The sequence below is a fragment of the Peromyscus maniculatus genome, chromosome 17, assembly GCF_049852395.1.
Source record: "Peromyscus maniculatus bairdii isolate BWxNUB_F1_BW_parent chromosome 17, HU_Pman_BW_mat_3.1, whole genome shotgun sequence".
NCBI classification, from domain to species: Eukaryota; Metazoa; Chordata; class Mammalia; order Rodentia; family Cricetidae; genus Peromyscus; species Peromyscus maniculatus.
Genome location: NC_134868.1, coordinates 58,138,715 through 58,152,647, shown reverse-complemented (window position 1 = coordinate 58,152,647; position 13,933 = coordinate 58,138,715). Strand labels below are relative to the sequence as shown.

The 13,933-nt window shown below is 48.2% G+C and overlaps 1 protein-coding gene across 1 annotated transcript in view; it reads right to left on the bottom strand.

Moving 5' to 3' along the window:
• The window catches only part of Tubgcp3 (tubulin gamma complex component 3), a 63,272-nt gene extending 52,441 nt beyond the window's left edge, over positions 1–10,831 (bottom strand). The window contains exons 1-3 of the mRNA XM_006981314.4: positions 10,616–10,831; positions 2,759–2,866; positions 1–68 (exon numbers count right to left, since the gene is read on the bottom strand). Coding sequence (XP_006981376.2) covers positions 1–68; positions 2,759–2,866; positions 10,616–10,802 — 363 coding nt within the window. The 5' untranslated portion in view covers positions 10,803–10,831. The remainder of the gene's footprint in view (positions 69–2,758; positions 2,867–10,615) is intronic.
• Between the last annotated feature and the right edge of the window lie 3,102 nt (positions 10,832–13,933).

Sequence of the window (13,933 nt, the reverse complement as noted above, 5' to 3'; positions counted from 1 at the left end):
CTGCGAATGAAGCTTTCTGTGCAGCTCCGAAAACAGCGCCGCATCTGCTTCTCTCCTTTGTCGGATAACTGAAAATTTAGAAAAAGAATTGAGCCCATTAGCTGCACACACTGAGAGTCAGTGTTAGGAAATCATTTCTTCTGTGCTAACAGCCTGGGACGCGCTGAAAAGAACCCTGAGCCCAGGAATCCAAAGAACAGGACCAGGAGACTCTGAGCACTATCAGTTTGGTCAGCTCACCTAGCCCTGTGCATGTAAGACATGGAGGCGACTATCAGGCTGGCACACAGAGAGGTCTGGCTACAAATACTGATCCACAGTCAAGCAAGCTATCATCAACTGACTAACAGCTACGGGGGGGGGGGGGGGGGAAGCTATCTAGGAAATCATGAATTCACAAAGACAATGTAATCCCAGCCACAGCAGTTGTTCAGCTTCCTACAGAGGACACAGTGAACCACGGAGAGACAGAACACAAATAAAACAAACAAACAAACAAACAAATCCTAGCAAGATGTAACACAGTCACTACCTTTAAAACAACAGAAATGGCCAGGTGGTGGCACACACCTTTAATCCCAGCATTCGGAGGCGGAGACAGGTGGATCTCTGAGTTTGAGGCCAGCCTGGTCTACAAAGTAAGTTCCAGGACAGCCAGAGCTGTTACACAGAGAAACCTTGTCTTGAAAAAAACAAACAAACAAAAAACAACAAAAGAAATGGACTCCAAATAAATACGGCCATGACATTAAGCAATTGATGTTCTTTGTGAGGTTGAAAACTGTTATAGCACAGTCATACAGTGAGCAACTATTACAAGTAAACAGTTTTCGCTTCACAATTGCTGAGCAGAGGTCGAGCCCTGAGTTTCAGTGCACTCCACTTTGCTGGTGTGAGAGAGGAGGGGCTAACGGAACGCTCCCCTGCAAGCCCGCGGCTGTGAGGGGTTTCGAAATAAAACTCACTGGTCTCTTACACTTGAAGTCAGCCATGGCAAATGGAAAATTAATTTCCTGTGGTGTTCTAGAGGATGGACTGACTATAACTCAAATAGTCTAAGATGCCAACAACCACAATCAAATTCCAAACGCCTGAAAACTGTGACAGGCCAACACAGCCACAGACAAGAGGACCACAGGAAGTGAGGGCAAGTGTCACTCAAGACAAGAAGAGCAAAAGGACACTTGCTTGTGTGTGCCCACTGCAGGTGCACGCTGTAGGTGTGTGTGCCCACTGCAGGTGCACGCTGTAGGTGTGTGTGCCCACTGCAGGTGCACGCTGTGGGCGTGTGTGCCTACTGCGGGTGCATGCTGTAGGTGTGTGTGCTGCAGGTGCATGCTGTAGGTGTGTGTGCCCACTGCGGGTGCATGCTGTAGGTGTGTGTGCTGCAGGTGCATGCTGTAGGTGTGCTCACTGCAGGTGCACGCTGAAGATGTGTGTGCCCACTGCGGGTGCATGCTGTAGGTATGTGTGCCCACTGTAGGTGCATGCTGTAGGTGTGTGTGACCACTGCAGGTGCATGCTGTAGGTGTGCCCACTGCAGGTGCATGCTGTAGGTGTGTGTGACCACTGCAGGTACATGCTGTAGGTGTGTGTGACTACTGCAGGTGCATGCTGAAGGTGTGCCCACTGCAGGTGCATGCTGAAGGTGTGTATGCCCACTGCAGGTGCATGCTGTAGGTGTGCCCACTGCAGGTGCATGCTGAAGGTATGACCACTGCGTCACATCAAGGCTGCCATTCTAGCTGCTGGGTCCTTAGAGAGCCACGCTGCTCGAGTCCTCAATAGGCAAAGGCACTAGATCCAATCATTCTGGGGCCACAGCCTCAGATCTGTCGCCAGCCAACACTCCTCAGCTCTGTGTTACAGCTCCGAAAGATCACATCCACGCAGATCACTGGCCCATGCAGTTTGACTTAGAAACAAAATCAAAGCCAACTTCATTTGGGCAGTTTATCAGTAGGCCCCAATAGGAAGAGGCTGCTACAGAAGGCAGGTTTTTCAATCCCACTGAAAGGCCCCCACTGCAGCATGCTAGCACACCAGCAAAGCACTCTCCCACCCAGGACCAGAACAGCTCTCCCACAGATTGCTGAAGACTGCCTGCCACTCAGAGCCCAGACTCCACAAACACTCCAGAGGCTGAGAGGGGCGGCAGAGCCAACCTCACCCAACCCAACCACTACTACCAAAGCCAGTGTCACGAGTGGAGAACCTTCTTCTCCAGGGTGCCACCACTGAGGAGAAGGAAAATGCTCACACAGGTCTGACATACTGAAACTGTGCCGGTAACACTGGAGACGCAGTGACGCCTCGCAGAGAGCGGTTAGCTGTTATGTTAGACACTGGAAATCAGAGAGGCAAGAAGGGACAGCGAGGCCTTTCATCTTTCATATTCTAAAACTCAATTACAGTGCCATGACACATTTAAAATAGACTTCCACTATATTTCAATAATTTTAATGCCAAGACAAAATCGAACTGTCCTTATTTTAATAGTATCTATGATTAAAACATGCTTGAGAAAAGCATACACGCATATGCACATGCATTCACATGTGAATACATCCATAAACAGACACATACACACATATGTGTATATCCATGTGCACACACAAATATGTAAATACACACTTGTATACATGCATAAATACATGTAGATACACACATGAGCATGCACATACCCATGTCACATAGGGATTCTTAAGTTTTCACAAGTTTCATAATCCAACAGGTAATAGTTAAGAAAAATACGTACGTTCTTTCTTGATCTTCTCAGCCACTAGGAATTCATCTCTTTCAACGGTCGGAGCAAAGTTGCTGCCAATGACCCTGACGGCAAACTGGAACTGCTGGGCGACATCAGCTGCAAGGTGAGCAAAGGGTGCAAGTTACAGCCTGACAGTTTTCATCCGCAGAGCACAAGTCAGGAGAACAAGCCACTTTCCCAGTCTTAACTGAAAGGACAGAAAAGCCAATGAAATCAACGACGGAATGAAAGTGTTCTGGAAAAGATGGGAAAAGACAGCAGAGACACAGAAGAATCCTGAAGGAAAACCAAACTGGACAGACAGCCCTTTTAAAAGGAGCAATTAAAGGCACAGCCCAGACGAGGGCTTAGAAAGTAAGCGTGGTCAAAAACCTCTGAGCAGCTCCCAGGAGGAAAGGGCAGAGTTTACGTGCACACTTCTACAGTCTATGTTACAACACAGGTTTGCCTCCGCTTCCTTAAAGAAATACACAAAACTCAGAATGAAGCATTTAAATGAGGAGGACATAAATTCACCAAGACAGACGAGAAGTCAGAGGGAAACGCTGGAGAGCGATGGGTATGCGATGCTCACTCCAGGATGATCAAACTGGAGACCCAATGTCTGCAAGGACAGGAGGGAAGGGGAGTGGGAACTGTCTTTCTTTCTGTTGCTGTGGTTCACACGCTGACAGAAGCAACTCAAGCGGGGATGGACTTACTGACTCACAAGTTACACTCCATCATTGCAAGGAAGTCCAAGGGCTGCAACGTGAACCAGCTGGTCACATATCATTCATTCAGTCAAGAAAGTGATGAACTGAAAATAGTATGCAGGAGTCCAGCTCCCTTTCTACACTCTCAGACAGCCCAAGATCCTCTGCCCAGGGAGCGGTGACACCCACAACAGGCAGGACTTCCGACAAGTCAAGATAATTCCCTATTGACATTCCAGCAGGCCAACCTGGACAATCTCTCATTGAGACTACCTTTCCAGGTGATTCTAGAGTCAATGTGATAATTAAAACTAATCATCACAATTTCACCTCTTGCCAACATGACACAAACATATCACTTTAAGCCACACCCTTCTACTCTTTGTCCTCAAAGTCTCATGTTACGCTCTGTGCTGGTCTGAACAGAAATGACCCCCGTGAGCTCACAGATTTGAAAGCCTGGTCATTAGAAAGTGGCGCTAATTGAGAGGGACTAGGGGGTGTGGCCTTGGTGAAGGAAGTGCGTCACTGGGGGGCGGGGCTTTGAGGTTTCAGATGCTCAAGCCAGGACCAGTGGCTCTGACGTATCCTGCTGCCAGAGGATCCAGATGTAGAACTTTCAGCTCCTTCTCCCACACCATGTCTGCCTGCACATAGCCTGATAATGGCTTAAACCTCTGAAACTGTAAACAAGCCCTAATTAAATGCTTTCTCTTATAAGAGTTGACATGGGCCGGGTGGTGGTGGCACACGCCTTTAATCCCAGCACTCGGGAGGCAGAGGCAGGCGGATCTCTGTGAGTTCGAGGCCAGCCTGGTCTACCAAGTGAGCTCCAGGACAGGCGCAAAGCTACACAAGAGAAACCCTGTCTCGAAAAACCAAAAAAAAAAAAAAAAAAAAAAAAAGAGTTGACATGGTCATGGTGTCTCTTCACAGCAATTAGAACACTGACTAAGACAGAATTTGGTACCAGTAGTGGGGTGTTGCTGTGACAGGCCTAACCATAATGTTGGCAGAATGCGGACTTTGGGCTAGGAAAGCAGTTGAATCTTTAAGTAGGGTTTAATGGGCCATACTAGTAGGAGCATGGAAGACAGTGGTGATGAGAGAAATTAAGATTATGGTAGCTCAGTTCAAGAGGTTTCAGAAGAATATTAGTAAGTGGCCTAGTGATCATCCTTGCAATATTTTGGCAAAAAATGCTTTTTGCCCTCATCCTAAAAATCTGCCTAAGGGTAAATAAAAGAGTTTTAGATTAATGGCATTGGCAGAGGAGATTTCAAGACAATCTATTATTGACTGTGTCTTGTGGTTATTAGTGGCCACTCTTACGCAGATTTACAAAGAAAAGGAGCACATTGAGCAAAGAAAAATATAAAACGTACAGTTTGAGGAGAAAAGGAGCACCAGGAAGTGTAATGGAGCTAAGTCCAATATTCAAGGAGATGAAAAGCTTGATGCTAAATGACATAAAGGGAGCGGTAATATTGGGGCAAAACCCCAACCAGTGAAGCTTCCAACTTGTGGAAAGGAATTAAAGAAAGCTCAAACAGTGAAGAAAACAGAAAGCTGGTGAAAATTTATTTGAACAAGGGAGGGTCAAGTTCCAGTACTAGAATGCAGAAGAACAGCTTCGGCCATGTGGTTCTGGCTTCAGAGTCAAAGACAGAAGAAAGGACTCTGGAATTTCCCTCTGCAGCTCAGGAGAGCTTCTGCGGCCAGGCACGTGTCAGGGGTGTCCCTGAATGCAGGTCTAGAGTGATCATTATGTGAAGCTGTGAAGGTGAAGCTTAGATTGCCCTGGAGACCCCAAAACATTGGAAACGCCAGAGCTGTGGAATACCAACCAAGGAAGGCTGCTAACAGAGAGTGGAAGCAGTCTAAGAGAAAGAAGTGTGTTGCAGTCCACAAAGCAGAGAGGAGCTGGAGATCTGAAGAGCCCACTGACTTCAGACATGGAGATGCAGAATTTGGAGTTTACTCTGCTGGTTTTCAGTCTTGCTTTGGTCCAGTACTTCCTCACTCTAGAGGAGCCCAGGGAGGCTCAGCAAGGGAAGGAGTGCCATCCTCTCAGCAGATGGATACCAAGGGAAGGCGCTGCACATGTGGAGGGAGAGCCAAAGCCTGCCCAAATCCCAGTCCTCCTGACAGCCATTGATCCCCATCCAGGCAAACCTCACAGCACACAGCAAATTAGCAAAGAGTAGTGATCAAAGTCAGGGGCTGACCTCAGAGACTAAAGGAGCCAAGAGGAAAGACAAGGGCAGGTGATGCTCCCAGCAAGCAGCCAGGTCCCCAACAGTTCTTCCACAAAGAAGCATGGCACCTGTCCATCTTCATGCTTAAATACCATCAGACATTTGAGGACAGTGCACAAAACAAAACAAAGTTGCATACAGAGAGGAAGAGGAAGGGAGGGAAAAGAGAAGCTTCTAGGCCAACTAACCCCGTCAGTGGACACAGAAGCAAACAAGAGGTCCTGTTTCAAAAAGAGGGGAAGGCAAGGACTGGAACAGAGGTTGTCCTCTGATCTGCACACATGCATGTGCTCTCATTCTCATACATGAATGGACATGTGTACTAGTGCGCTCTCTCTCTCTCTCTCTCTCTCTCTCTCTCTCTCTCTCCTCTCTCTCTCTCCCTCTCCCCACACACATACACACATACAGAGAGAGAGAGAGAGAGAGAGAGAGAGAGAGAGAGAGATTTTTTAAGTAACTGCAATTAGCCATCAAATATTTTTCAACACTAACAGAATTAACCTAGAAATCAGTATCAAATCTGAAAAATCACCAAGTATCTTAGGGTTTCCATTGCTGTGATCAAACACCATGACCAAAAGCAAGGTGAGGAAAAAAGGTTTATTTAGCTTATACTTCCACATCACTGTTCATCATTAAAGGAAGTCAGGGCAGGAACTCAAACAGGGTTGGAACCTGGAGGCAGGAGCTGATGCAGAGGTCATGGAGGAGTGCTGCTTACTGGCTTGCTCCCCATGGCTTGCTCAGTCTGCTTTCTTATAGAACCCAGGACCACCAGCCCAGGGACAGCACCACCCACCATGGTCTAGGCCCTCCCCCATGAATCACTAGTTAAGAAAGTGCTTTACAGACTTGCCCACAGCTCTATCTTATAGAGGCATTTTTAATCAAGGTTCCCTCCTCTTAAACAACTATAGCATATGTCAAATTGACACAGAACTACCCAGAACACCAAGTATTCTGAGGCAATCAATTCATGATACATATCCCAAGAAAATTTTAAAAATTGAAAATAATTTTGAAAATGAAAATATGACATACTAGACAGACTTGAAGTCAATAATCTTAGTTTATACAATAAAATCTATCACCCAGAACAACTAAACTGAAAGTATGCATTAAGAAATAATAACAGTAAGATGGGAGAGTGGCACTAATGCTGCAGAAACTTGAAAGGAGATCTAATATTAATATTCATGTGGAGACGCCCACTCAAGGATAAAAGCCGAGCTCCTTGGTCAGCGTGAGGGAGAGCTGCTTCCAGAGTGGGGACGCACAAGCCAGGCAGTCGAGACCAGCATCAGCAGCAACAGCCATGCTGTGCCGGCCGCCACTCGATGAAAATGGTACTTCCGCTCTATGGTTTTCATCCCCAAACAGAATCCCATCTAACCATGGGAAACATGTCAAACAAGTCTACAAAATAAACTTTAAATTTCAAAACTACCAAGCTCACCAAAAAAACAAAAATCAAGAATGTCCCAAGAAGCCCGGAGGAGCCCAAGGAGACCTGAAGAATAAGAACAGGGAGGCCTCAAGCTAGAAGGAGGCCTATGTAGTAAGCCACACCTGAGCAGCCAAAAGAGCATCGAGCTTGGTCAATACCGTGAACTGAAATGCCCAGAAGTCACCCCTGTGTTAAAGACTCTCCAGATGATTAATTAGAACTTCTGTGATTACGCACAGGTAGAATGTTGCCGGTCTGGAGCTAAGCTGTCTTGGCCATCTATCCTTCGCCCTCTTAAAGGCCATTCACTGTTCACCTCTGTGTCTGACCTAGCATCCATCCTTGTGACTATTAGGTAAGAGTCTTGAAATGTGGAGCACCCCAGCCTCCACCAACTCTAAGATGAGAATGTCATCAGACAGTAGCTGAGGCCAATAACAGACTCCACACTTGGCTGTAACCTGCCCACCTGATGTTCACGCCAATATAGTCAAAAAGCACCTTGATGTGTGACTTTATTTTATTGTCACTAAACTTCATAAAACTGTGACCATGCTGGGACAAGGCATTAGGGGTAACCAAAATCTATGTTCCCAGACCATAGTCACTTGTGTTTGCCTCCAAAATAAATTGCCTCTTACTCCCTTTGAAATGAGAGTTGTGTGTCTGCATCAGTAATACCTGTGTATTATTATTATTATTAACTGTGACAGTGCACCTCACTAAGCGAGATGCGAAGACCAGAAGAGATGGTGCTGGGCAAATGAGAACTATGTGTGTACGGTTCTCTTGTAAATCTGAACCACTCTAAGACACTGGGTGCTTTTGAAAACCACACTGACGTGAGGCCCTCCCCTTCACAAACGGTCTGGAGCAGCCCAAGCTATCAACATTCCTTAAAGCTCCATTCAACACTTTCAGTCTTCAAGACAAGAATGAACCAAGTAGAGCTGGGGTTAGGGGTTCTTTTGGTAAACTCAAAGGTGAATCTCAGCTCGTACCATATAACAAAAACCTAACTCCTATCACACATAAAAACACAATGTAACCTCTCCTAGGGAAAAAGATGAAAGAAATCTTTATGATTTTGGACTGGATAACAGTTCTTCACATGACACCAAAATCGTCATTTTAAAATATTTTTTCTCTTATTTATGGAGTTGAGGGGCAGCATATGTGTAGAAATCCAAGGGCTACTACTCTCAGGAGTCTGTCCTCACCTCCCACCTTGTGAGGAAGCGGTCTCTCTTGCTGTTATCACTGAGCAGCAGCAGACTCCAGACTAGCTGGTTCTTGAGCTTCCAGATGATCCCCCTGTCCCTGCCTCCCATGCTGCCTTAGTAGAGCTGTTGTTACAAATGCATTGCCACCATGCAAGGCTTTTACATGGGTCCCGGAGACTGGAGAACAAGCTCTTCACCTGCTGAGCTAGCTCCCTGCCCCTCCCCGCTCTCTGATATGGATAAATTGGAATTCATCAGGATTTGGGGGCTCAACAGTTAAGAACACTGATTGCTCTTCCAAAAAACCAGGATCCAGTTCCCAGCACCTACACGGCATCTCACAACCACCTGCAGTTCCAGGAGATCCCGCACTCACCTCTGTTCTCTGCGGACAGTAATATACACAAGGTACACACAGAGACATGCAAGCAAAATACCTATACACATATTTTTTAACCTCAAAAAAAAAACTTTTAAAAATATGAAAATTTCTGCTCTGCAAAGAAAACAACTATTAAGTTAAAATACTGGGGGGCGGGGGAAGTTTTCAAAACACAAAACAAAGGACTTGTACCCAGAGACATAAAGAACACTCAAAATCCTAAGTGTGGAAGAAGCAACTCGGGAAGAACATAAGCAAATGCTGGGGAGAAAACAAAACCAGTCACAGTTTTAGGAAGGTACCCAATGTCCAAACGAGAAGTCGTGAGAAGATGGTGCTCGTCCACACCTGTCAGATCAGGACAAAACTCCAACCAAGTGTGTGAGGACAGAGAGCCTAGTCCACTCAGCAACCCTCAGCTCCATCCACAGCAAAGACAGCATCATCTTTAGTGAGCTTTATGGAATATTTTACCTTGTATCTCAGAGACCAGTGACTCCCAACTCAGACATAATTATAAATGGGGGGAATGGGAGGCTACAGAATTTTGCTCAGAATCACCTGTAAGCTGTGAAACGTCTATCAATCAAAAGGGACCTTCATGTAAAAAAAAATTCAAATTTAGAAATTCATAATGAATAATTTCAAAATTCAGTTATAACTATGAGGTTCTTCCTGAAAGGTAAAATTTCTGGACCCAATGCAATAAAGGAAAATTGATGTTATGGTACATCAAGTCATAACTCACAAACTTAGCTATCTGATTTCGCCTATGACTGGGACACTCAATCAGAAAGGTAAACTGTCCCCTCAACTCACACTCTCCCCAGACGTTGGAGTGACCCTCCCTCACTCTTACAGGATCGCTGGGATAGCTGGAGACTTATTTCCCCCCTAAGCTCCTTCTATCTGCTTCCTCTACCTTTTCCCCACAGTGTTTATTACTTATATACACTATTTGTTCACCAACACACCAGTCACATTCCTCCCCACTAGACAGTAGGAACATCTCCTTTGGCATAACCAGGGCGACGAGGCTTCACAGATTTTTTTTTTCCCATGAATAAAAAACACTGCACGGTCTAAAGCAAAAACTGTGTTAAGTCAATAGTTTAGCAGTGACACACATAAATTCATTCTCTGCCCTGACAAGTTGTTACATAGGCTGTTACAAATTATGAAAGATCAAAAGGCCCTCTCAGTTCTTAAAATGCAATTTTGTGTTAAGTCTTCCTGGAAAACCTGCGCGAATTCTCTCTTACATCCTGAGGCATTAGGGAGCAAATAACCCAGTCAGGTCGATTACTACTAAAACGGTCCCTCAATGACGCGTCCCCCCGACTCATTTACAAAATGAGCTTCAAAAGAACAGATCCCGGACCTCTTTGCCGCCCGCGACTGACTCCCACGGCTACAGTGCGGGTCAAAGTGGGCAGAAGCGCCTTGAGGTCCGGCTTCTGAGACGCGCCCTTCGCGGCTTGCACTCATAAGCTGGCTTCGAGGTTTGCACTCTAAGCAGGCATCCTCGCCGAGGCTTGCACTCATAAGCTGGCATCCTCGCCGAGGCTTGCACTCTAAGCTGGCATCCTCGCCAGCGGCAAAGGTGACAGCAGAGAGGGAAGCGCGCAGAGGCAGAGCTGCGGGCCGCCGTGCAGTGTGGACCCGGCGGGCACCGCAGCTCAGGGCCCGGGCCCCCGGGGACAGCGACGCCCCGCGAGCCGCACCCCTTCCCTTTCCCCGCGCCCAGGGATACCAGCTACCCCCGGGGCCGGCCAAGGGGGGGGGGGGCCCGGTCACGGCGTCCAGCCTCCACTGCCCTCAGCCCCGCCACGCGTACCTTCGCTCCGGCCCAGGATCCTGCAGCACAGGTTCTGCAGCAGAACGTTGGGCGACTTCTGATCCGGGGTCGCCATCGCCGCGCCGGGACTGCGCACCGCAGCCTCCCCCGCGCCCCAGGAACCCCGCGCCCGGACTACGGCGCCGCCATCTTCGCGGAAGCGGCAAAAGCGCGCGCCTCCCGTCATGCCCCGCTCCCCGCGCCAGAAGCGCGCTTGCGCCCTTCGCTCGGCGCCGGGGCCGCTCCGCCTCCCTGCGCGGGAAGCAGAGTGGTGGCGGCTGCGGCGGCGGCCCCCACCGAGGGTGTTTGCCGAGCGGTGCTCCAGCTTACACGTTGGATCCTGGCGGCCCGTGCACTTCCGCAGCTCGCAGTCCGCACGCTGCTTGGTGCACAGCCCCGGTTGGAGTCACATCTGGGATGCGGAGTCCGAGCGCGCGTGAGCCGCAGGACCGTGACCAGGGCGCAGGGGGCGGCAGGACTCGTACGTGCGCCTCTTGGAAGTGACTTCCCACGGATCTGGGACCTCAGCCGCTTGACGTCACCCGGGAGATAGTCCTGCGAACGGGGACCTTCGTTGTCAGCGGCTGGTGGTGACCCGGAGAGGCTCGAGCGGTATCCCCCGGCGTGCTGCGGTATGGAAAGAAGGCACGCAGGCACAAGAAGCCCCGTGGTGTCTCTGGAACACAGGAAGCCCAGCAGCTCCTGCCGGGAAGAAGCGCGGTGGTGGGCAGATGAAAGCCTCCTTCTTGGCCCGAGTCAGGCCTGTGGTCGCAATGGAGCTCAGGGATGGCTTAGTGGAGGGCATAGCCTTGCTCGCCTTTTGCTCGCAGACCACCGAGCCACCCTTCCTGCCTCCTCTGTGGTACACAGAATGCTGACAAGCTCCCTGCACAAATGGTACCTGGTGGGGCTCAGCCGGTGGAAGCCAGCGATGGAACACTGCAAGAGGAGACTCCCGGCTTCAGCCCACATTACCTCTGTGATTCAGTGAGACTCTGTCAACGCCTCTGTCCTCAGCCCCGTTCTTCATAGCGCAAACCTACTTTGTACCTCCCACACAGATGATGCTCCATCAGCAGGTCTAGAATGTGGCTATGGTGACCGACCTCACCCATTCCTGCTGTTTCCCTCACCCCCGGGGCAGTAGCTAACCTCCCCGAGTTCCACTTCAGTTTCCATCACCCAAGTAGCTAATTCTCTGTCTTCAGTTCCCATAGCTTCTGTTCTGCTCACCAGCTCCTAGCACCATCCTGGGTAATAGGAGTGATCCCAGCAAGAAGTCTTAAGATGTCTTTCTGGACTGAATACTCACACATCTAATTGCCCATGTGTTGACAATCATTTGAGGGTGGCCAGTGAGCCAGGATAATCGCCAGAGTGGTTTGCGGCGCTTCAAAAGTTAAGTAGCTGCTCCTGGCAAGCGTTTGGATAGGAACGTGGTCTTGAAGATAGTTGGCAGCCTTACCAAGCCTGATGACTTGAGTTCCCCCAGGACACACGTGGTAAAAGGGGAGGAGCAACTCCCTCAGTTGGCCCTCTGACCTCCTCGTGTGGGTGCTCACACACACACAATGAATTTTCAAAAGCTTTTCTAAGTCATAAAGATCATACTGACAAGAAGTTTGACCCACTAGGAAAATATAAATGTGTGTGTGCCTAGTGATAAAGTTCCAGAGTGCATGAAACAAGAGAAGCTTTCTAGACATCATCAAACCCTCCACGTGCTGTCCAAGTCAGGATACTAAATCTACTAGGCCAGTGACAAGCACTCAAAGGCCAGGCATGGTGGCACACGCCTTTAATTCCACCACATGGGAGGAATAGGCAGGTGGTCTCTGAGTTCAAGGAAAGTCCGATCTACACAGTGAGTTCCTAAGCTCCAAAATAGAGAAACAGGGCCTCAAAAATAATAACTGGGGTTGGGAAGATGGGTCAGTGGTTAAGCCCACTAGCTGCACTTCTAGAGGACCTGGGTTCAATGCCCAGCACCCACGTGGCAGCTCACAACCACCTGTAACTAGTTTCAGCAGATTGGATGCCTTCTAACTATCTGAGGCACCAGGCATGCACATGGTACACTTACATCCGTGCAGGTAAAATACGTAAAATAAGTGAATACATCTTTATATATGTCACCAGCAGCCCAGCTCAAGACCCAGTCAGTGAGGACCACAGTGTTGTCCAATGGTCAGATTTGTCCCACAATCAACAGACTGCATAAGGGACATGTGGTTCAAAGCGGTGACAGAGGAGGAAGGCTTGTTGGGAAAAAGCAGGCGTTTCAGTCCACAGTCAGGACTACTTGCCCAGAAAACACTATGCTATCAGGGTTTGTTGGTTAGCCTGGCTGGGTTCAGCATCACTGTGGCTGTTTCTTTGGATGTTGTGAGCATTTGAATTGGTCGGCTTCCCACTGCCCTGATAATAAACCCGAGAGAAATAATTTTAAAAGGAGAGAGCTTGTTTTCTCTTGTGGTTTCAGGGCTTTCAGCCCAAGGTTGCTTAATCCAGCTGTTTTTGAGGCCTAGAAAGTAGCACCTTATAGCAGAAGAGGTCTGCTGCCTTCGTGATGTCCAGGAAGCAAAGCGGAAGAGAAGATGTGTCTGAGAGGGAAAATATATCCTTAAAGGGCACACCAGCAGTGACCTGCTTCTTCTACTAGGCTCCACCCACTAATAGCCAATTAAGCTATTAACTCCATTGATGGGTATCTTAATCATGCCATTGCTATAATGAAATACCCTGACTATAGCAACTTACAGGAGAAAGGTTTTATTTATTTGGACTCAGTTCAGTGGTACAGGCCACCAGGATGGTCCTTGTGGCGGGCACTTGAAGCAGCTGGTCACATTACATCAATGGGAAGGAAATATGTGAATGCCCACATTCAGTTAGCTTTGTCCTTTATTGCAGTCCAGGACCCAAGCCCAGAGGATGGTACCACCCACTTTGAGGATGCTTCTTCCCACTTCAATTAACCCAATAAAACAGTCTCTCACAGGCATGCCCAGAGGCTTGTCTCCCAGGTGACTTGTAGGTCCTGTCAAATTGACAATCAGTATTAACTTCATGCCCATGAAGTTTAAATTCTAGCCGCTATAATCCAGTCACTTCTAAACACGGCCGCATTGAACACCAAGTCTTCAAAAAGTGAGCTCTGCGGGGGAGGGGGGGAGGCATTTCAGATCCGAAGCATGACAAAGGTCTTTGAATTTGAATATAGCACAGATTCCATTTCCTGTTGGAGTCAAACCCCATCCATCCCACGCCTGGATAAAAACAAAACAAAAAAGGCTGACTTTTACAGAGACAGCCCAT